This window comes from Centruroides vittatus, unplaced genomic scaffold, assembly GCF_030686945.1.
Source record: "Centruroides vittatus isolate TY-2023 unplaced genomic scaffold, ASM3068694v2 scaffold_712, whole genome shotgun sequence".
NCBI lineage: Eukaryota > Metazoa > Arthropoda > Arachnida > Scorpiones > Buthidae > Centruroides > Centruroides vittatus.
The window spans coordinates 354,874-377,661 of NW_027122715.1; the positions used below are offsets into that span (position 1 = coordinate 354,874).

Genomic DNA, 22,788 nt, shown 5'->3' on the forward strand with positions numbered 1-22,788 from the left:
CAGTATATTTCACAATAAAGAAAACAAATTTCAAAAATTAGAGAAGAATAAAAAATATCCTTCTCATTTTTTTTATCCTTTAAAATTAATTTCAAAGCACACAGATAGATTATCACTTTGGAGACTAAATGAGTATATCAGTGTAAAACATGAATATATTAAGATTGTAAGTTGCACGTTATTAATTAATTTTTATTAATATATTGATTATAATTAACACATATACAGTATATTGTCATAAATAATTAAATTATTATAACCTATATTAAAACATAATATTAACTTACTATTTTCATATCTGTAAGTTTAATAAGGAGTGGTAATGCAATACCACAATTTATTTTACAGTTCAGTAAAGTAGATTCTGAAAAAAAAAAAAAATGTATTAATTTTGTCATATTTTTTATGAGGATAAATTTAATTTTTAATTAATTCTAATATATAATTTTCAAAATTTGAAAAATTTTTATTAAGAATTATTTTGTAGATCAATCCGAATGTATTTCTATAATTTTCATTTTTAAATTCTTTGAAAAGCAAAATAAAAATATCAATGTTAATTATATTACCGCAATTTTAAATTTATTTGTCTTTTCATTAATAAGAAAAGAACATGGAAGTACAGTAAGACCCTGCTTAACGCAGGGGATGTGTTCCTAGATGACAAAGTGCGAAACAAAACAGCGTTAAACGAGGTCATTTTAATATAGAGTAAATAGGAAAAGAGGAACACGTGACCAAAAATAAACAAATATTACTTTAATTTTAAGTTATTTTTATATTCATTTGCATAATAATATATGTTAAATAACACATAAACATATGCACACAGAAATGTAAAGTTCATTTTTTGTGACAAAGATCCTGACTTTCTAAAATTCTTTTTTTTGCAATAAAGTCGTGAAGTTTCATTTGTTGCTTTTTACTTTCCTTAAGCAAATGTCGGTAGCAGAAGTTTGCATCCAAAATGCCTCATTTTGTTTTACATTCCTTTCAAAATCTGGATCATTCGCAACAATTTGATCAATGATTTTGGTTATCATTACCAAACTTTTACTAAGGAAATCTGTAGAGAAATTTTTGGGTTCTTCAATTTCAAAATCTCTATTTTCCAAGTTCTAAATGAATTCCTTGTTCTGAGAGTTCTTGAAAATCGTCGTTGATAAGGCTCTCACCAGAAACCTGCTGTAACTCCTCAATATCCTGTAGTTCTCCTGTATCGATTAGGTTGAGTTTGATCAACCTAACGATACAGCGATAGGCTCTTCTCACTGAGAATTCTTGGATACCTTCAGCCATAACTTCTTCTGCACTTCGTTCATGCATTTATCAGTTAATTCAGTGAAGCCGATATTGCCTATGGCATCCACAATGTTATATTTTTTCCAAAATTTCACCAAACAAACATAGATTTAAAGAAAGTACACCTTTTTGCCACGTTTTGCAGATCGGTTCATGTTCGTAAATAATTGATTATATATGAATTAATAAAATGCCACGATAATTTAAATCAGCATAAATTTTGAGCTTTTTATTAGGCTTCGAGCAGACCACGTTATATCAAATCAGCATTAAGGGAGACAGTGTTAAGCGGGGTCTTACTGTATAAAACAAACAAGTACATATATACCTCTTCACCTGTAATTTAATACTATTATTGTTTAATACTAAGCAAAAGTTCAGACGGTAACAATTGTGAAAATTCGAATCCACTAGAACCAAAACGCTAATAATAAAATATTTTATTGTTTGGTTCCCACGGAGAAAACATGAACCGTGAGGAACAACATTCGAATAATCCTGGTTGGTGAAAACGAGAAACGTGACCGAGACGATAAAAGGGCGACGAGAGAGGAAAAGGGGATCGGTTACGTAGTGTCGATTAGACAGTGTGTGTGCGGTCCAAGTCCTGAGGGAACCTGACGTCGAACAAAGGAATACCTTGCCGAAGATACTTTGAACTGGGAACAAGATCGACTTGGAATACGAGGTATGACTCCCCAAATTTGTGTAAACTCTCCCTCCGCGTATCCAAACCATAGGCGATGGTAGCTCGCCCCTGTTGTAACTGTAGCTTTAGTATTAATAAATTGTTGTTGTTTTTATTCGTTGTTAATGTCATTTATTCGAGTATCGCCGCCACCGCTCTACCGTCGGACCCATCAACTTCCTCCACTCGCGTAATGCGTGACACGTAACAAATCAGACCCGCCATCTTGACGTGGGCAGGTCTCACCGACCTGTTAGCCAACAAAAAGGGAGGTGGACGGAGTCGCACCTCCCGGCGCACCCACACAATGTAAAATTAGAAAAAGCAACAGTAATATAAAATTAAGTATTTACTCTAATCAACTCTTATTAAAAGTAAGTATTAATCTGCTTAATGTTATCATTCAGTTATGTTATCATTATGAGCAAGTATCAAAATGATTACAGTTCATAAGACAATTTACTGTTAGTATAATTTGTATTAATAGTAAATTATCTTTTGTTGGTATGAATTTCTTGATCCTAACAGTTTTTATATTTTGATCCCTAAAATTACATTAGTAATATAAAAATCTGCCTGAAAATATAAATATGAAAAGACAAAAACAAAGTAAATTACAACAAAAAATTTGTTGCATTTAGTATCATGAAAATATTGTTCAATACTGTAACAAAGTTGACAGTATTAGAAAGAAAATGGTAATTATCTAGCTGATATCACTTACCTTCTGCAAGAAGTTTTTCAAGACACTTGTATATATTCATTAAATATAATATACAATTCTTATCATTATTCTTCAAATGATTTTGAAGTTGTAAAAAAAACTGTTGTAAAATCACAGTCAAAGTTTTAATTACATTAAGAGAAATATTATATACATCTGTCATCTCTTGTGGACTAATATCCTTTCTGTATAAATGCAGAAAATATAAAAATTATTTTAATAAACATATGATAATTTTAAAATTCTAAATAAATTATGACAAAATTATTAAATTATTTTAATATATTATATTATTATTAAATATAAATTTAATTTAAATTAGTTAAATTTAAGTTTAACTAAATTTTTCATTAGTCAAAGTTTTGAAATATTGTAATTTTAGAGAAAGTTTATAAGAAATCAACTTTTCTATAAGCCAATTATTATATATAGAATAAGAATTAAAAGTCCATTCATATAAAATATATATGACTGTATGAAATACTCTTAAAGAAATAAAGCTTTCACAAATTTTTACAAAATTTATTTTTCTAATTTAAAATTAATGTTAATCTGTTAATGTCAAAAGTTAATTTTTTTAAATCAGTTTTAAAAATCAATTTAAAAAGTAATAATTTAATTTTTAAATTATCTAAATTAAAAATTAAAATTTACCTTAAAGACTCCAGAATAAAATCAAGTGATTTATTGATAAAAGCAAAAACTAAAAGAAAAAATTTATATGTAATTTATATTTATTAAAGACTGATTGAAACATAAAGTGAAACCTTGATCTATCATTCTCAGATGTATTGCTTCCCAGAAACATTTCTTGAAGAAATCTTTTTTAAATTATAGAAATTAAACTCGCATCAATAATTTCTCAATTTATCATTTGCCTGCAAATTGGTCAGAATTTTTAGTCTTGAAGAATATTAATCCCAGATTGATCATTTTTAAAGAAAGAGCAATTGGTAATAATAACAGCAGGTGAACATGTGGAACATGTAGCAAGTAGCAATTTCAATTCTATACACTTAGCTGTGCAACCTTGTAGGCATCTTATCTGTGAGAATAAGCTGGAGGAAGGATGATGAGGGTCAGGTCCAGCTGGAAAAAATCCTGTATGCATAAAAGAGTACCAAATCTCGTGACTTTTGATGCTTTTTAGAAACAAAATATTAAAAGTTTACAACTGCTGAAAAAGAAATCCAGCAACTTTCTACACCCCGTTCGGTAACAAAAACATAAAAAATTACTAATTGTTGATACAGAAATTTTGCTGCTTCACTATTTCATGATTAAGTATGCATTATGCAGGTTAACATGTGTGTTCAATTTTCTACAGTGCTTGATATTATTATTAGCATTATCTTTTAATCTAATTTTTTCCATATGGCATTTTTTATGAAACAAGTTTGGTTTCTAGAAAAATGATCGCACATCATAGAAGAGAGAGAGAAATGCTCATTGGAGAAGAGAATTGATATAGTTAAGCATTTAGGTTTGCCATCATTAACTCTCAGTTCAATTATTGCAAAGAAAAGGGAGATTAAAAAGCAGGCTGATATGAGTAGGTAAGAAGAGGAAGACAGAGAAGGAGTCATCCTACAATGGGTTGGAAAATATTCTCTTTTCCTGGTACCAACAGGCCTTAACATTGGGCATCCCTGTTGATGGGACCATCCTGCAGAAAAAAAAACCTCAAACAGTTGCAGCAATAGAAACTGAAAGCTTTCCAGCTTAAAGCACAGACATGACCTGGGATTTAAGAAATTAGAGTGTACTTCTGTGGATACAAACAAATTCACCTCTGATTTAAAGAATTCTGAAGTTGCTTAGTCCTTTAGCCAGGAATAAATCATTGGAGATTTAAAGTAAAAATGAGGGGCAAGCTGAAAAACTTGTTTAGGTCTAATATTAGTAGGACTGCCTACATAAACACCTTCAACTTTATCTTTCTAATTATTCTGCTTCTTCAAGATTGATGCAGGTGATTGTTGTTAATTTAATCTGTTAAAAATAATATGTTTATATTATCTGATAATGCAAAGGACAAGGGTTAGATGTACAAAAAGAAACAAGATTGTGACAAATGACAGGTATTTTTTCTATTTGCCAGCCTTCACTCCTATACAATAGCACTGAAATACAGTCCAAGTTTAAAAAATATATAAAAATAAAGCATATGGACAAGCACTGATGCACTAAGCTGGAGGCTAGGGGCTTAACCATGTCATAGTCCCCATTAGTTATGTCACTGAAGCTGTTGAAAAGATACATACAAAGCCTGAGGTATCTATAATGCAAATGAAAAGGGCCTCTTTTACAACTGCCTACCTAAATAAATGTTGTCATTGAAGGAGAGACCTTGCATGAAGAAGCAACTGATGGTGCTACTCTGCAAAAACAGCAATGGCTCAGACCAATGACACTTCTTTGACTGAAAACAAGAATTGCTAGCATAAACTTTGACACCTATGTATTTTTAGACCAGGACCTCAAAAAATAATTGGTATGCTTGGTCTACCGTGTCTGGAAGAAATTTGTGGTGAAATAGAAATTGGAAGTTACAAGCTGCTTGGAGGAGGAGTCAGATAATGGTGATGATGATAACAATGAATCCAAGCCCAAACCAGAAACAATTTTTACACCAAATTACTTTAAAAGTTCAAGTCTATGGGAATGTTTTTGTATGCTTACATCACTGAAAAGACCAAGCAAACATTATGAATATTGAAAGTTTATTATTCAGTAAGAAAAAAAGTGTTATTAAACAAATAAAGATTAATAAATTTTTTAAAAAGGAAGCAATGCAGAAGAAAAATATTATCAATGTAAGTCTTTTGATTGAGTAAATATATAAGGGAAATGTGACTTCAAAATTTTATTTTATATAGATCTCATCCATTATGGATACGTCTTCCCAGTTCTCCCTACAAGAATGACGAATCAAAGTTTCACTGAAATATATCTATACATATCTACAAATCTACAACAGATATATTTTAATTCTATGATAAACTAAACATTTCAAAAAGTTTATTTTATAAATAAATAAATATGGTGGATGTATAAGTTTATTTTATTTGTTATGTTAGATATTAGAATGAAATTCATTATCAAAAAATTGCATTCAATTAAATTTATCGAAATTTATTATCAATTAGTCATATTTTATATTAAGCAATTAAAAATGAATCATAAATACAAAACATTATTTATGAATAAAAAGTTTGTACTAACAACAATCAATTTGAAAAAAAAATAATTCTCAATTTCATAGGATATATTCCTAAATTCAGCAGCTTGCAAACAAAAAGCTGTGTATGAGTAATCCTAAACACTGCTATCCAGCAGTGCTAACAGCACTAGATTAATGAACTAAAATAAAAAAAGAAAAGAATGGAAAAAATAAAAAAAATGCAACTGTCTTTCCGTATTAAAAAAGATTTAATTGAACAAAACTCACATAACTACTGAGATCAACAGTGTATTACTGTTGTCCTAAGGTAAGAAAGTTCTGACATAGAACACAAAAGATTCAAAGCTGTTTTGAATCTTTTGCATTCCATCTCAAAACTTTCTTGCCTTTCTGAAAAACTTATTTATGTCACTCAAAATTTTTTAATTTTGAATTTCTTGAAAACATTTGAAAAGCATACTTTATTCCTATCCTTAACAAAGGTTCATATCAAGAGTTATCCACACAAATGATATTTTTGAAGTCCCTGAGAACCATGTCATAATCTCCCCTTAAAAGGTTTTAAGCTGAGGATGGTGAGATTTTAACTAAAAACGTTTTTATTTCATGAAAAGTTAGCTTCCTGAAATTTGCAGTGATTTATTTTTTGATTTATTTATTTACAAACACGGTGTGAAGTTTCATAACCTTTAAATTTTATTTTATATTTTCATTAGCTGATGTACCTGATGCTCTCTCTTAAGAAAACATCAAACAGGTTTGAAAACTACATGCACTTTTGTTACTTAGTGACTATAAAAATTGAATAATTGCTTTCACATTGAATATTGAATAATTACAGTTTCAACAAATTTTGTTGGTTTTCTTTTGATCCTGTCTTAATAAAATAAATTTTCTTTCGTAATTTCGTTCGTCCAATGGCTATTTTATGTTAATAATTTGAAGACAGTTCGCTCAAACAGAGATCACCATTTTTAATTCCGTGTTTAAGACAATACACTTTCGGCGACCGACCTTTCCTTAGAGGCTACTAGCCGCCGTAATCGCTAAAAAAGTCTTTTTTTTTTAAACACAAATTTTCCGATTAAAAATATAAATTTTTAAAAAATAGGAATTGGTGACATACGAACATCTTGTTTAATCCATCTAACCTTCTTGGGAAGTTTTCAGCTTTATATCCACTAAGTAGTAAGCGCTGGAAAATGTAGATGCTGGAAAGCCTCCCTCTGGTGACGATATTTTACATTTTCTTTCGTAATTTCGTTCGTCCGATGGCTATTTTATGTTAATAATTTGAAGACAGTTCGCTCAAACAACTGTCTTCAAATTATTAACATAAAATAGCCATCGGACGAACGAAATTACGAAAGAAAATGTAAAATATCGTCACCAGAGGGAGGCTTTCCAGCATCTACATTTTCCAGCGCTTACTACTTAGTGGATATAAAGCTGAAAACTTCCCAAGAAGGTTAGATGGATTAAACAAGATGTTCGTATGTCACCAATTCCTATTTTTTAAAAATTTATATTTTTAATCGGAAAATTTGTGTTTAAAAAAAAGACTTTTTTAGCGATTACGGCGGCTAGTAGCCTCTAAGGAAAGGTCGGTCGCCGAAAGTGTATTGTCTTAAACACGGAATTAAAAATGGTGATCTCTGTTTGAGCGAACTGTCTTCAAATTATTAAAATAAATTTTGATTTACTTATGTGTCTTTATACAGATTTTCATCTTATTTTACAGAAATATTTGCAAAGGTTAAAAAATTTCTCTCAAAGAATGAAGAAAGTAATTCTTAATGGAACAATCTGTAACAAGACAATTTAAAGTAATATATTTTGAAAAACAATAATTATATTTTAAAGAAACATCAAATTGTAGATGGGAAATAATATTATTAAGATTTTTTAAATACTTTCAAAATATTCATGTACCATTAGGTTTTACATCAGAATTTATAAATTAAATTACCAGTATTCAGTGAAGGGGTACCAATTAAATGGTAATGACACCATAGCAAATTATAGCTAATTGCACATCATTATTTAGATCATATGTTCTTAATAATTAAATAGTTTTATTAATTTACTATTTCCAAAATAAAAGTAGCCAAATATGAAGTTATATGTGTTGTATATTCAGAGATGGCTTGATCTATAGACAGGAACATCACAGATTCATTTGCTAAGATGAATTTTTATAGCCATTTGAAAGAAATTTGTGTGCTTCTGTAATTTTTTAAAATAAAATACAATAAAACAAGTTTGTAGAAAAGTATGTAAATAAAATAAAGATAGATTCCCAAAAAACTTCAGATAAAAGATGATAAAATTCAACAACACAACAAATGTAAACACATACATGTCTACAAAAGCTTTACATAGATACATCACTACCACAAAGAGACAAAATTTTCCTTTTATTTACAAGATTTAAATTTGCTTTCATAACTAAAATGTAAATATCAATAAAGTAATTAAAACTTTAACCTATTGACCTGAAAGTTTTGTGAGCACCTCACTGGTAATGAGAGAGGCTTAAGTTTAAAGTTTGAGCTTCCTAGACCCAGTAGTTTTTCCCTAGGAGCATCTGCAATGCCAGATGAAGAAAAGAAGAAATTAGTTTTTTTGGCAAATCTTACACTTTTTGATTGCTTATATTTCCGCAACCTCTTTATTGAGAAACCTGAAATTTTACACAATACCTAAGAAAACAATTGTCTTTCGAACAAGATATTCAGAATTGCTATAGGCATTTGGAGGTGAAGAAATCAAATCCCAAATTCGGTAACTCTAACTCCTGTATATATACTTTTCTCGGTAACTTTCTCACTCGGCATAGAGTCGCTGTTGTCTCTCTCGATACTTAGTTTATTAATTACAAAAACTTAATTAAGCTTCAAACTGAAATATAGGAAACTAATAAAAATCTTCTGAGTACTGCTTTGAAGCATTAAGCTTAGCTTTACCAAAGAAAATTTGTAAAAGAAAATTTCACGATTATCTAAATTGTCATTAGTTTTTACTTAGTGCAACATTTTTACACCTCAGATGTTTTTGTTTGGATAGTTATTATAATATGCAATGTGTGCAGTTTTTCTCTATAATTTTTTATATTTGTTTCTAATGTAAATAATAATAATAATAAAAACACACAGTTTATTATATACTTAATGTAAATTAAAATTTAAATTAACTTTATGTCATTATTGTTAAATTCATATAACATTTAATCTTAACTTACCATTTACATAATTTTCTAAAATGTAATTAGTACCTGAAAATATATCAAAAATTATTATAACTGTTCATTTTATATTACATAAGCACATAATTAATTAAATAATAATCATCAAATAAACATATATTTTATAACTTTATCATCTAATAATTATCAGTTTAATGTATATTTTTATGTGTTCATTATTATGTCAATTAATTTTATATTCAATTATTATATAAGGCTAAAAATTATGACATTTCATTTATCTAAAGATTATAATAAATATAAGTGATCCTTGATTTTCAGACAATTTGTTCTTTCATACATGATATTATGATATCCCTTTCATACACAAAATTTGAACTTATATACAGCGCGTTCATAATTAAAGTTTACATTTCAAAAAGATATAACTTGGAAACTAATCAGCAGAATGACATTACATTTCACATGGAAACTTCTTTGAATATGGAACTTTATTTGAAAACAAAACAGTTACTTATAAAAATGCATGCTAGATCAGTAAGTAGCACTGTGACACGATAGTTAATAACTCAAAATGTCTCAAAACTTACAATACACATGGTATGCTGTACTGTTACACAACAGTATGCTCAACATGCTGTCCCCCAAAACTCTGAGTGCTGTCACTAAATATGCAATTTGGCAATTTCAGCATGTTGCCAACAATGGATGCCAGCAATATTGTTCATGCTGTTTTGTACCATGTGTACTTTAAGTTCTGAGACATTTTCAGTTATTTACTATGGCATTGCAGTGCCAGTTACTGCCCTAGCAGACATTTTGTAACTAACTTTTTTTTGTTTTTAAATAAAATTTTATTACTATAGAAGTCTCCGTGTAAAATATAACATCATTCTGCTGATTAGTTCCTGAGTTATATCTTTTGAAATATGGACTTTAATTATGAACACCCTGTACATCTTTAGCAGACAAAAAAATTCCTATAATGCAATGATGTTTTCTGCCAGTTTTGGTTTTTGATAATACAAAAATTTTTGTGTAAATTAATTTTTATTGTCTGTTTTCTGTTTAACCTACAATTTAACACTTTAAAAATTGTTTTATGCATTGTAACATGTTCACTAAAAAAACAAATTAAAAATTTAGTTAAAGTGTAGTTAGGTAAACCTGATAGTGGCACCTCTGGAATCTCAACAACAAATCTATTCTGTATTTTAATCTAGATGTTGCTGTCAATAATTTCCATCATTTCTAACATAATTTAGTTCTTAGATTAATTTCTTAACATTTTATAAACTTGTTTATTGTTATTTTATTATTATGTTTCAAAGATTTGTTTCTTGGTATTTGTATAATAATTTTTTGGAGTTAATATTTGATATTTTCCTTTTTATTGTTGTAATGGGAGAATTAGTTAAAGTTCAACAGTCTTCATGGCAAAAGTGGACTTCAAAAGATTTTTTCCAATATTTAAAATCAGATTTTCTTGAAATTGATGTTGACAAGAGAATTTCATCAGATGTTAAGTTTGCCATAAAGATTGGTTTGCAACCTGTACATGCAGATTGTTTGAATTGATATAGTCATTGTAAATTAATTTATCAAAAGGATTGTAATTCTGTTTCTTTCAGATGGTTTAAATACAAGATAAATAGTTCATCATTTGAAGTAACTTTTAAACATAAATTTGGAAAATTTTTTGGGAAACTATTGTTTGTTTATTTGGCATCTAATTTGCATAGAATGAATGTTGAATATGACATGTTTGGCTGTAGGTGTAAGTAGTCGAACAGCTGTTGACTGGGCGAATTTCATACGACACACATTATGATGGTTTCATAGTATAATTTGACCCAAATGAAAACTGATGGACCTGGAAAGGATTGCCAAAATTGACGAGATTGATGTGAGCAAAAGGAAAAACCAAGAGAATGTTTCGAACTGTTTGTTTAGCATACGAGTAAGGTTTATCCAAGAGTGAGACATGTTTCAGTTTGGAAAGAGTCAGAAATTGTATCTTCAGCCCTGAAAGTAACAATAAATCTGAAAATTGTAACAGGAAGAATGTAGACAAGTGTGTTAAAAATGCAGAAAAAGTTTCTACGATGGGAAAGGATGATGTTACAAAAGAATTAGCAGAACTATGTTCTATACTGAAAAAATTGGAAAAAAGGAAATAAAAATATGTTAATTGTGAGTGGAAATTTTTTCTTTAAAAGCTGGTATAGTTAGTAGTTGTGCTGGTTGCCATCTTGTTTGTGGATGTAGCCTTCACAAACAAGATGGCAATCAGAAGTGCTGCCATCAGGTTTACCCACTTTTACCAAATATTTTATAAATTCTTTACCTATAACATGTAACTCTATAACATGTAACTTCAACATATATGCATATTTTTAGAAATGTATTATGACCAAAAGTTAAAGATTACTTCACACAATTATCAAGTAAAGATTTGCAAATCACTTCTGTAATACGCTTGTTGTCTAGTCTTGTATTCAATTTTACCTCTATGACGGCGTTTCTTTTCCGCTAGACTTACTACACTATCAATTAGAAACAGGACAATCTTTAGAAAATCACATTTTTATTTCCTAGAGTATGTATTTTGAACTTCATAACTATGTAAGTTAAAAATTTTTACAAATTTTGTAATAATGCAAAAATTTTATGTTAACTTGTATGCATTATTTCCTAAACAGTTACATCACAAAGAGTTGATAAGGGACTCAAAGTCCAAAATGTATACTCTAGGAAATGAAAATGTGATTTTCTAAAGATTGTCCTGTTTCTAATTGATGGTGTAATAAGTCTAGCAAAAAAGAAAAGCAGTCATAGAGCTTGTAAAACTGATTGCAAATCACTATACAGTAATTTATGGTCTTTATATGCTTCTTATATATTACAAAATAATTAATAATTAACTGTTAATTAAAAAATTATAAATATTTATATTTACTTACTTTCATATATTGTGAAAATAAACCTAATATATTATTTTGAAACGTTTCTCTCAAATTTACATTACTCTATTTACAGATCATACAAAACACTCACAGTCAATTATTTACAATATTTTCTTTAATGTACTCTAATTACTTTTAATATATTTTAATAAAATCTGATTATTCTAAACTTTTATGATATTGTAAGTCTTCATTTACATCATAAAAATCATTCCATTACTTTGTTTATTGTTGAAATAATATATACATACATGTATACAGCCTAGTTAAATACAAATTTTTTTAAAACAAGAATATTTCCAATAACTGATGCTTTAATATCATTCAAATATCATGCTTTAAAGTTTATTCAACACTGATTTTAAATCATTATATTCAAATCATATATTATATCTTACTTTTTATAATGAAATAAAAAGAAATGTTGTTTTTCTCAAAAAACTTAATAAAGTTTCATAAATTATGATTGATGTATACAGTATAAATATCTCCTGTAATAAATTATAAAAATTTTCATTTTCAAATAGTGTTTTCTTGATTTGTTATAATCACTAACAATAACAAATTAAATAAATATTATACAAAGCTAAAACAAAAACAATTTCATTTTCAGCTGCAAATTTATACATGAACAATTGCTTTTGGTTACTTTCATTAATTATCTTCAAATAATGGCTAGAGTGGCCAATGAAAGTAGTCAGAAACACTCTTATATAAATCTACTAGCAAGGAATGCCCAGCATTGCCTGGGTACTCAGCAAGAGGGTTGAGTTGTTCTTGTTATAAATAGCAAGTATATGTTTCTCGCAGGGAGGCAGAGGTAACAATGCAAAATTTAGTCCAAGTCAGTCAAAGGATTTGGCAATTTGTGGGGATGAAATCAGGGGAAAAGAATGAGAGTCCAAGTTTTAAAGCAGTATATATTTTTTGGAGGATTGTAAAAAGTAACTATGAAAAATTTGTCCAGATTACTCAAAAGGTTTGGACATTTGAAAGAAGGGGAATGAAATCAGAAAGAAGCGAGGGTTTCGAATTTTATGATAGTCCATCTTTCCAAATAGATAATAATAAGTTTAAAAAAGCCCACCAGGAGACAAAGGGAATTGACCTTAAATGGAGCAGAAAAATGACACAGTAAAATCAACTTTCTCATGCATTTTTCTCTCTTAATATGAAAATAATATATAGCTTATGTTCATTTGGAAGAAATAAGCTTTCTAACAGCAAAAGAATTTTAAAAATCAGTTCAGTAGATTCTGAAATTACCTCTAGCAAATAAACAAACATTCTCATTTTATTTATTAATAATATAAATTATTAAATAGTAAAAGTTTTTATTTATTTTATATCCAGTCATCCAGCTTAAAACTTCTATGTATTTAAAATAAATGTTATTTTGGTTAATGTTACCTATGGTAGTGAACATGGCGGCTTGTCTCTGAAACTGTGGGGACGCATGTTCTAACCTAACCTAACCTATTCTAATAAATTACCATAATTAATGCCAACCAAATTATTAGAATAGGGGTAATTTATTAGAATAGGTTAGGTTAGGTTAGAACGTGCATCCCCACAGTTTCAGAGATGAGCCACCATGTTCACTACCACAGGTAACATTAACCGTTATTTTTTTAATAAATAACATGTGTTATTTTTATTTATTAAAATTAAACTTACCAATATATAAATTATCCATACAGAGATGTAAGTTTTCAGTAGTGTGTTTTATTGAAGACAATGATAAATCTTCAGATGTACAAATCAAATCAAGATAATTTTTTAATGCTTTATTCATTTGTTCATTGTGATAATCAGGAATGTTTCTCAAAATACTATATTTAAAAAAAACAAAACTTAAATTGGAATTTCCTGTATTATAAGATTATTAAAGTAAAAATAATGTAACAATTAATAAAAAATATTTGTTATTTTATAACACAAATAATTATGAAATGAATTTTATTTTATTTTGTTGTTATAAAACTTTATTAATTAATACAATATAAATAAAAGATAAATTGATTCAAAATTATTTATGAATAAACTATGTTAGTATATTTTAAAATACATTGATACCTAGATAAAGTTTTTTTCAGAGGACTTCTAGAACTGGTTTGTATGTACATCATTGGTAAAATTTCAATTATTGCAATTTCTATTTCTGTCGCCTCTGGCTCAATTTTTTCTAAATATGTCCCAATCTAATGAATAAAAACAACAAATAAATAATGTGATACAACGAAGTCTACCAATAATATAATAATATTCAAAATTTATTTAATTAATCAAATAAACTTTTAATATAAGTACGTAGAAAAATACATAAAATTATATTACAATTTTCTACAAAATTCCTAAAGATCAATTTATTTTAGATTTACTGTTAGGACAGTACAAAGTTTCTCAATTTTTGAGTCAGAATCATTACTTTATGAGATAAAACACATCATAAGATCATTATGTAAATCATCAACAAGCCATGACTAGAGATAAAGTGTACAATATTTCATAAACTGAGAAGAGTGGCTATAGAACAACAGCTGTCTTCATTAGCCTCAAACAAAAGAGGCTTTTCTGGTGTAGTCAAAAGTAGATAAACATAAATGTCTTCATTTTTGCATTTTTTGTCTGTTTTCTATCTTTGTAAACATATTATACATAAATATACACCATTTTTTTAACAAAAAAAGCAATATACCTTGTATAACTCCAGCAATATATTTAACTAGTAGGTAGGCCCAACGTTGCTCGGGCAAAAGCAACGATAGTGAAGATTAAGATTATTACGTTATAGTAAAAGAACAGAGTAATTTCATCAACAAACTAAATATTTCTAAAGAAAGGTCAAATTTGAAAATCGAATGTTCTAATATTGTTCGATTTTCACGACGTGTTCTGATTATATTGTTCGATTTTCATCGAATGTTCTAAAGAAGAAAGGTCAAGAAAAACCAAATTAATCTGTTTAAATTTGAAAATCGAATGTGTTCTAATATATTACTCTCTTTTCTTTTTTTTTTCCTCCAGCGCCCGTAAATCTTGCACGTCGCTTTCTCTTGTTCTCCACTGTTACTTAACACTTCCATTGTTACCTAACACTTCCATTATTACCTAACACTTCCATTGGTGATGGACGTATTAAGCCTTAATCCTGTCCCCCTCTACCGTGGGGAGGAATTTTGAAAAATCCCTTCTTAGTGTGCGTCCTCGTGACGTACCCTTACTGTGTACCAAATTTCAACTTTCAACTTCTAACCTTTTGGACTCTGCACTTATTATTATTATGTTGGGTTAAGTAAGAGATACTCGGTTAACACCGGTGGCTGTGTACTATGCCAGACCAAAGTCAAGGCATAGTAACTAAAACAGAAATTAAAGAAGTGTATCAGTGTGTGTGTCTGTATTCAGGAATTTTCTCACAATATGACATGTATTCAATATAGTGGCCTTCTGTAGTGTGATGTATGTGTTTCTATTCAATTGTAATGTGCCCAGGCTTTTGTGTAGTGTGTGTGGTATGACACCTGTAGAGGAGAGAACAACAGGTACAATAAGCACCCTATCCATCCTCCACAGATGCCTTATTTCCTGGGCAAGTTCTGTGTACTTGCTAATTTTTTCAGCACATGCGTTTTGTATATTGTGAGTGTTCGGAATGGATATGTCTATAATGTATGTGATTTTATTGTGTTTGTCAATGAGTGTGATGTCTGGTCTGTTGTGGTAAATTGTTTTATCTGTGATTATGGCTCTGTCGTAGTACATTTTGTGCGTGTTGTTTTCCAATACTGTCTGTGGAATGTATTTGTAGTATGGCTCGTGGATGTCTACTAATTTGTGTTTCTTTACAAGCTCTTGGTGTATTATATTTGCTACTTGGTTATGTCTGTGTAGATAATCTGTCTGTGCCAAGAGCTTGCAACCAGAAGTGATGTGTTGTATAGTTTCTGGCATGACATGACATTTTCTGCATGTGTCATTTGTGAGTGTTGTATCTTTGAGTATGTGTTTTCTGTAGTTTTTAGTATTTATGACCTGATCCTGTATGGCGATCATGAATCCTTCCGTCTCCCCAAAGAGGCATCCCCGTGTTAACCAGCTGTTTGACGCAGTTTTGTCAACTTATTATTTATTATTATTATTATTATTATTATTATTATCATCATCAACTCGTCTCAATTATATATATAGATTAACCAAAAATATTTCTGACCTACTTCCATAGGCCTTCTTCAGTTGAAATATCAAACCTAAATGAAAAAAAGAACAAATAGAACATTTAGAAAACATATTAAATGCAAAGGAAATAATTTAAATTAAAAAGAATGGGAGGAATGTTCTAAATCAATAGAACATTTGTACAATTCAAATACAAAGGATGTAAGAAATAAATAAATACATAACTAGGATCCCAGCTGAGAGGCATAAACCACCAAGACCATGGTGTTCAGAATTTTTTTCAATGATATATTTGTGTTCCTTAATTCTTTGTAGTAGGATAACTTCCACATATGTTAATTGTGTGTTAAAGTGCTGGTCCTCAATTGTATTAGTGTAAACACCCAAGGAGTTGATGCAACTAAGTAGATTCTTGTTGTCACATAGAATTCTGAAAACCATCAAATTACACTTATAGAAAAGGTTACATTGTTCATTTTAGCCAGTTCCTTGTGTATTTATCTTATTGTAGAAATATAGTGTAATGTAATTCGCTTCTTAGAGATCTGTTGTTAACAATGCCCAATGCAAGTAAATATACCAGAAATATCCAGCACAAATTATACTAAATATAAAGAAGAAACAAATGTTTTTAATCATTTTTAAATCATCATTCTCAGGTTAAAGTCAGTTGAACATCAATGTGTATTAAGATTTAATTTTTGAAGTAAGACAATAAATTAAATCTATAATTAGCATTTTCCAACCAATGAAATGATTGCTCCATTCATTTTAAAATAAAGTTTGAATTTTCACATTGATATTCGACTGACTTTAACCTTTAAAAATTGTTGAAAATGTTTGTTTTTTTTTATTTTTAGTAAGTATAATTTGTGCTGGATATTTCTGGTGTATTTATGTCTGTTGGAATTATACAAGGTGTATTGCTTCTTTCATTTGGTTAATTCTCCAGTTTTATCAAATTATTTTGTACCATTTCTTTAGCTTATTTTAACTTGTACATGAAAAGAGAGTAAAAATGGATATACTCAAAAGATACTGTTAATACGGTTAAGTAGTATGAAATGGCAAAAGAGGTACAGTACCTTAATTATCATTATGTAAGGGATTTTCAAAACCCTCTCATAGTACACAATGATATTGGTTTTGTGTTATGATACCATCTATCAAAACAAACTTTCATTTATCCACTAAATCAGTAATTTCCAAACTTTTTCAAGCCACTTCTCCCTTGATTCCAACACTCCCTTTCCCTTGTGTGAGAAAGGCTTGGAAATATTCTTAGAAAAAAGTATTTTTCTACAAACCTTACACTTTTGTCCTTACCATACAATGTTCCCCACATTTAGAAACCATTATATGCAATATTTCTTCTTATTTGTTTTATCAGAGGAAAAGGAAAGGTTATCAGTGACCCCAACCCTTGCCTATGGTAACTGTTTGGTCAGCACCTTGCCTCCAGTATCCCCCCGTGTGCCCACCTGCTTCTTTTTGTCCCCCTATATTTAATCAGCATACACAGGGGAGCGCAGTAGCACCCACTTTGGGAACCACTTTACTAAATGAAATTAGAGGTGGTATAGGAACAAGAAGAGGGCCTACAATTCCAATACATCTTAAACTTCTGTTCATACTGTGATTTTATGAACAATGTAATTTCTACAAAAAAGCCTCTTGTGATGTGTAGCAAACAACAAATATGTTTGCTAATATCCTGTTCCTGTAAAATGCCATGAAAAACTATTCAAAATTTATTGCTATTACCCACACTGTGCCAGTAACTTTACACTATGAGTAAAGTTACTTGCACAGTGTATCCTTGGATACACCACACTGGGTAGAAGTATTTGTATAAAACATTCCTTAAATGTAATAATTCTTACTTATATTATTCATATTATGCTTACATTAAATCAATGGTTTATTTTTACTTTAAAATTGTCACTAAAATGTATGAATTATAGCAAAATGTCTATTGCTCATCAAACAGTTGTGCCAGGTGACTGCAACTCAAGTGAGTTTCTCATTCACTACATAAATTTTATAGGAGACTCATAGCAGTTCACAAGAGTTACTCAAAAAGAGACTCTTCATTGAAAAACTTTGTATTGTTCTTAATTATTCTATTTGAACTTCTTTGGTACCGAGAGAATAACATTCTCAAAAAATATTTTATAATAATAAATTTTATCATCATTTATAAAAATTCTGCTTAATGACAATTCAATTTCTTAAGAAAAATAGCTATTATAAAAAAGTATACAAAAACTATATTTTTAAGATTTCAATCATATTAGATTAATAAATATTCAATTTATATTAAAACATAAATAATAAAATATATTCTTACTTTTTTAACTAAATTTATTTGTTGCAATCCATCTGTGCATTGAATAATTTCATAAAACACTTGTAAAATATTATTACCAGATATAGATTTATCTAGAAAATAAACAAACAAACTATTATTTTTAAAAATATTTCTAAATATAAATTCCAGTTTTACAAAACTTTGTGGATTATCAATGTGTTTCATGAGGTGCTTATAAATATACAGATATATCCATAATTAAATTAATGTAAGAATATAACAGTGTATGGAGTAATATAAATCTTATTATTGGAAAAAAGTACATATCTCAGAAATTTTTAAATTTTATTAATTATGAACTACATTCAAGTAATACATTTTTGAAATTAACTTTTAAAAACTTGTTGGATGTTAATGAAGCCTTTAGCGAGGTTGAGACTGAAGTTTTAAACACGAAAACATGTACGTTGGACGTTCGGCGCTGCTTTCCTGTATGCCTAGAAGTTTGACAATGGCATTTGGAATGTCAAGCATGATTCCACAGACTTTCCAAACGCCATTGTCAAACTTCTAGGCTTACAGGAAAGCAGTGCCGAACGTCCAACATACAAGTTTTCGTGTCTAAAACTTCGGCCTCAACCTCGCTATTTTTTTAATAGTTCTTGATATTAATAATGCTATTTTCTAGAAGAAAGCACCAATGAATAATTCATAGCAAATGCAATGACCTTATCAGCTTTAATAATTTCAGACATTAAGCATGTAACATATTTGATATATTCAAATACAAGATAGAGTAAAAAATAAGTCAAACTTTTGGCACAGGTTTTATTGTACAACATATATAAAACTCATACTACACTATTTTGAAAACAAGCTCCTTCTGCAGCTATATAGTTCTGCCAACATTCATACCACTCATAAAAATAGTCCTGGAAGACAAGTTTTGTGATATCTTATAGATTCAGCTCTCATTGCTGCATTTCCATCTCTACTGTTGATTGAAACTGGTAAGCCTTCAACTTGCCCTTACAGATTTTAATCTGTAAGAGCAAGATCAGTGGTTATAAAAAGTTTAGAAAGCATTGTTGGCCTCTTGGTTAGATAATCATTGATCAGGAACAATCAACAAAACTGAATGTGGAAGCTGCAGCAATGAAAGTCCTCAAAAATATCCCAAAAAATGGCTTACAGGACTGCTTTGACAAGTAATATGTATGCCAGCAGAAGTCTGTAGCTACAAAAGGAGTTTATCATAAACAGTTGTATAAAGTAAAAAAGTCAACATGTTGTTAAAGTTATGGTGCATCTTCCATGGAGATTGATGCAAAAGAAGACATTGCCATGGAAGATGGCAATGTCTTTTGCTATTTCTGGAGTTACTACCACTAATAAACTGTAATGTGTCCATATCCATACATAAATAATTATGCCAATGTTATCACTTCTGTTGTAATTCACATATCAAATTTAGACGATATAATTTTCTCTTGTTGAATAACCATTCCTAAGACCACCTTGACCAATGTGCAACTTCCTTATTTTTCAATTTAACCCTACACAATGAAATAATTGTTAACAATAGTTTTTCACTCAGTTTCTCTGGAAAAGACTAAGCAAAAGACTGAATAATGTGGTTCATGTATTTTGCATAGTCTTATCTAAAGTTTTCTACAGTCTTGATCACACAAGACTGACAATAAAATGTAAAATGTTACATGTAACTGGTCTTTAGCACACTGCATTTGGAGAAAGGCTCTGTAATTTAAACTCTATCAGTAAAGTTATATATATATATTTTTTTAAAGAAAAAAAAAAAAATCTAAAATTGTTGTAAGTAGAAATTCAAATAGAAGAACTTTAAAAAAAAACTATCTTTGTTCATACAAATGTTATGTTTGTTTATATAAATTTTTATGTTTAATTAATAAAATAAAATTGTTTAGAATGGTTGCAAATTTTCACTATAGCCAGCTCATGGTATTGCTAAGTAATCAGTATATAAAATCAGTAATCAGTAATCAATAAATGTCAGTATATACGTTGATATCAAAGATTTTCATGTCAAAATTCTAGTTTAGGCTGATACTTGTCTTATAAGTTGATCCCTAAATATATGATCCCAATAGTGTAGAACTAAAATTTAAATATGGTGTACAGTAGAATATGGCAAAAGCATAAGATAAGCAAATACAATTTTTCTTGAGAAACTAACTTTGATATCTTTAAATATATATATTATATAGCTCATACAAAAAGAGACATAAGCAACAGCTAAAAATGTTCAATACATTATCTTGGTAAGCACTGTATTGTATGTCTGGTCTACCAGTGTTTGTTCAAATATAAACACATTTAAGTAAAATCAAACAAACAATAAAATATTAATAGCTTATGCAGCATAGTACCATAATAGTACCACTACATATAGTCTATGATCTTAGTAGAACATTATATTGTATCTTTGTTTAATGCTTTGTCAATTGCATTTGTGATGTATGGTAGGTAAGCTTGCCAACTCCTAAAGAGTTGATTTGGAGAGATTTCCATTCCATGAATAAAAATTTCTGACATTTTTTTCTCTCAGCAATATCAAAGCATTGTTGTCTATTCTTTAGTCTGTTTTAATAAATATATCAAAAATTGTTTGTCTTGTCAACTAACTATGCAAAAAATAGACTTCAGTTTAGGAGTCAGAGAATTTTAAAATTTTTGCCAAGTTTCAGGAATCTCCAGACAAGTCATCCAGGAGAGTTGGAAACATCATTTAGCATAGTTTCATTTATATTGACTTTATATTGTGTTAATTTATACATTAAATAATTTCATAAAATGTGCTTTTAGTTGAAAATATTTATGATGGCTAAATTAATCAATGCATTAACAATGGGTGAAGTTTAAATAATGCTAATGTTTTCAATCCAATGGACGATCTTCAAGTGTGGACAGTCAAAAGTGGAATGCCAGTGAGAACACTAATGTAATAAACAAGCAACGGAGGTGTACTATGATGGTAACAATTGATGTGAAAGTTTGTTTATTTAGTTATGGCAATGCAACACTTGGGCGATCTGCCTAGGGGGTGCCTTCTGGGAGATCTTTTTAAGGAAAACTAGCCCCTATTTAGGCGTTACAGACGTGGAGAAAACCCAGAAAACTCCACGTGGCCAGCCTGTCTGAGTGAAGTGCAAACCCACAACCGAACTCCCAGTGTTCAGGGAATGAAGACTGCTTGACCACTGGTGGGCCATTGATGTGAAAGACTAAGATATCGCTAAGCAATGAGTCATGTGCAGTTATTGTTAGACATACTATTTCACTTATTAATCAAATTTTCTTTTCTCCACTTTTTTCTTTTTAACTTTGCAAATTTCTCATTATTAACTTTAACTTGACAAATTATTTAGTTCAGAGAGAACTTTCACAAAATATTTACATAATGAATATACTTAAGCAGCTTTTTGTTGGTTATTTATGTTTATGTATCAACCTTACATTAATTTTAATAAAATGCACACTGAAATTAATTTAAAAGCGTTTCAATTGTATATTAATTTCATTCAAATTTGAATTTATACATGACATAACCTTTCATGGATAATTTCAATTAAGATTTTAAATCTTATGATGACTAAATCTTATGTAAAACCAAACTGATATATACTGAAATAATAATTTAAAGTACTATATAATAATCATACAATATTATATAATACGTATAAACTAGTACAGCATTATGTATTAATATTATATAAATTACCCATTCTTTTCAAATGTAAAATGTCGAGATCGAAAGTGGTTGTTTCATATTCTGATTTCTTTTTCATTTCCATTTTCGTGTCTTTTCAATAATGCGTTAAAAACAAAACAAACGAACACGTGTACAACTCTACTACGGAGCCATGTTGAAAAGATATTATTTCCGTTTCCGTTTATTTTGTCTCGGTTGAATAAATTTATTTGTATTAATATCTTAATTAAAATATTCTTAAATATAATTATAATACAATTTATAATTTAATATTTTTATTTAATTATATAAGCATGAAAATTATGGGAATATATTATTTCTTTTCTTCATTTTTGACTTTTTCCGCCTTGCGGCCACTAAGAAGGCCTTTTTCCATATCCATCGTCAGTCATGGCCGGATGATTAAATAGTTAGAATGACAGCCTACATCTCTGGTGGAGTCGAAATCAAATCCGGACAGGTCGAAAAACCTATGAAT

General features: G+C 29.1%; 1 protein-coding gene across 2 annotated transcripts in view; it reads right to left on the reverse strand.

The window, feature by feature from the left end:
* Nucleotides 1–22,468, reverse strand: part of THADA (Thyroid adenoma-associated protein homolog) — a 108,636-nt gene extending 86,168 nt beyond the window's left edge. The window contains exons 1-8 of one of the 2 annotated variants that reach the window (XM_067287833.1): nucleotides 22,320–22,468; nucleotides 18,599–18,690; nucleotides 14,146–14,270; nucleotides 13,747–13,901; nucleotides 9,140–9,172; nucleotides 3,369–3,417; nucleotides 2,715–2,899; nucleotides 288–364 (exon numbers count right to left, since the gene is read on the reverse strand). In XM_067287833.1, the coding sequence (XP_067143934.1) occupies nucleotides 288–364; nucleotides 2,715–2,899; nucleotides 3,369–3,417; nucleotides 9,140–9,172; nucleotides 13,747–13,901; nucleotides 14,146–14,270; nucleotides 18,599–18,690; nucleotides 22,320–22,392 (789 nt within the window). In that variant the 5' untranslated portion in view covers nucleotides 22,393–22,468. The remainder of the gene's footprint in view (nucleotides 1–287; nucleotides 365–2,714; nucleotides 2,900–3,368; nucleotides 3,418–9,139; nucleotides 9,173–13,746; nucleotides 13,902–14,145; nucleotides 14,271–18,598; nucleotides 18,691–22,319) is intronic. The other variant, XM_067287834.1, reaches the window with a different exon arrangement.
* Between the last annotated feature and the right edge of the window lie 320 nt (nucleotides 22,469–22,788).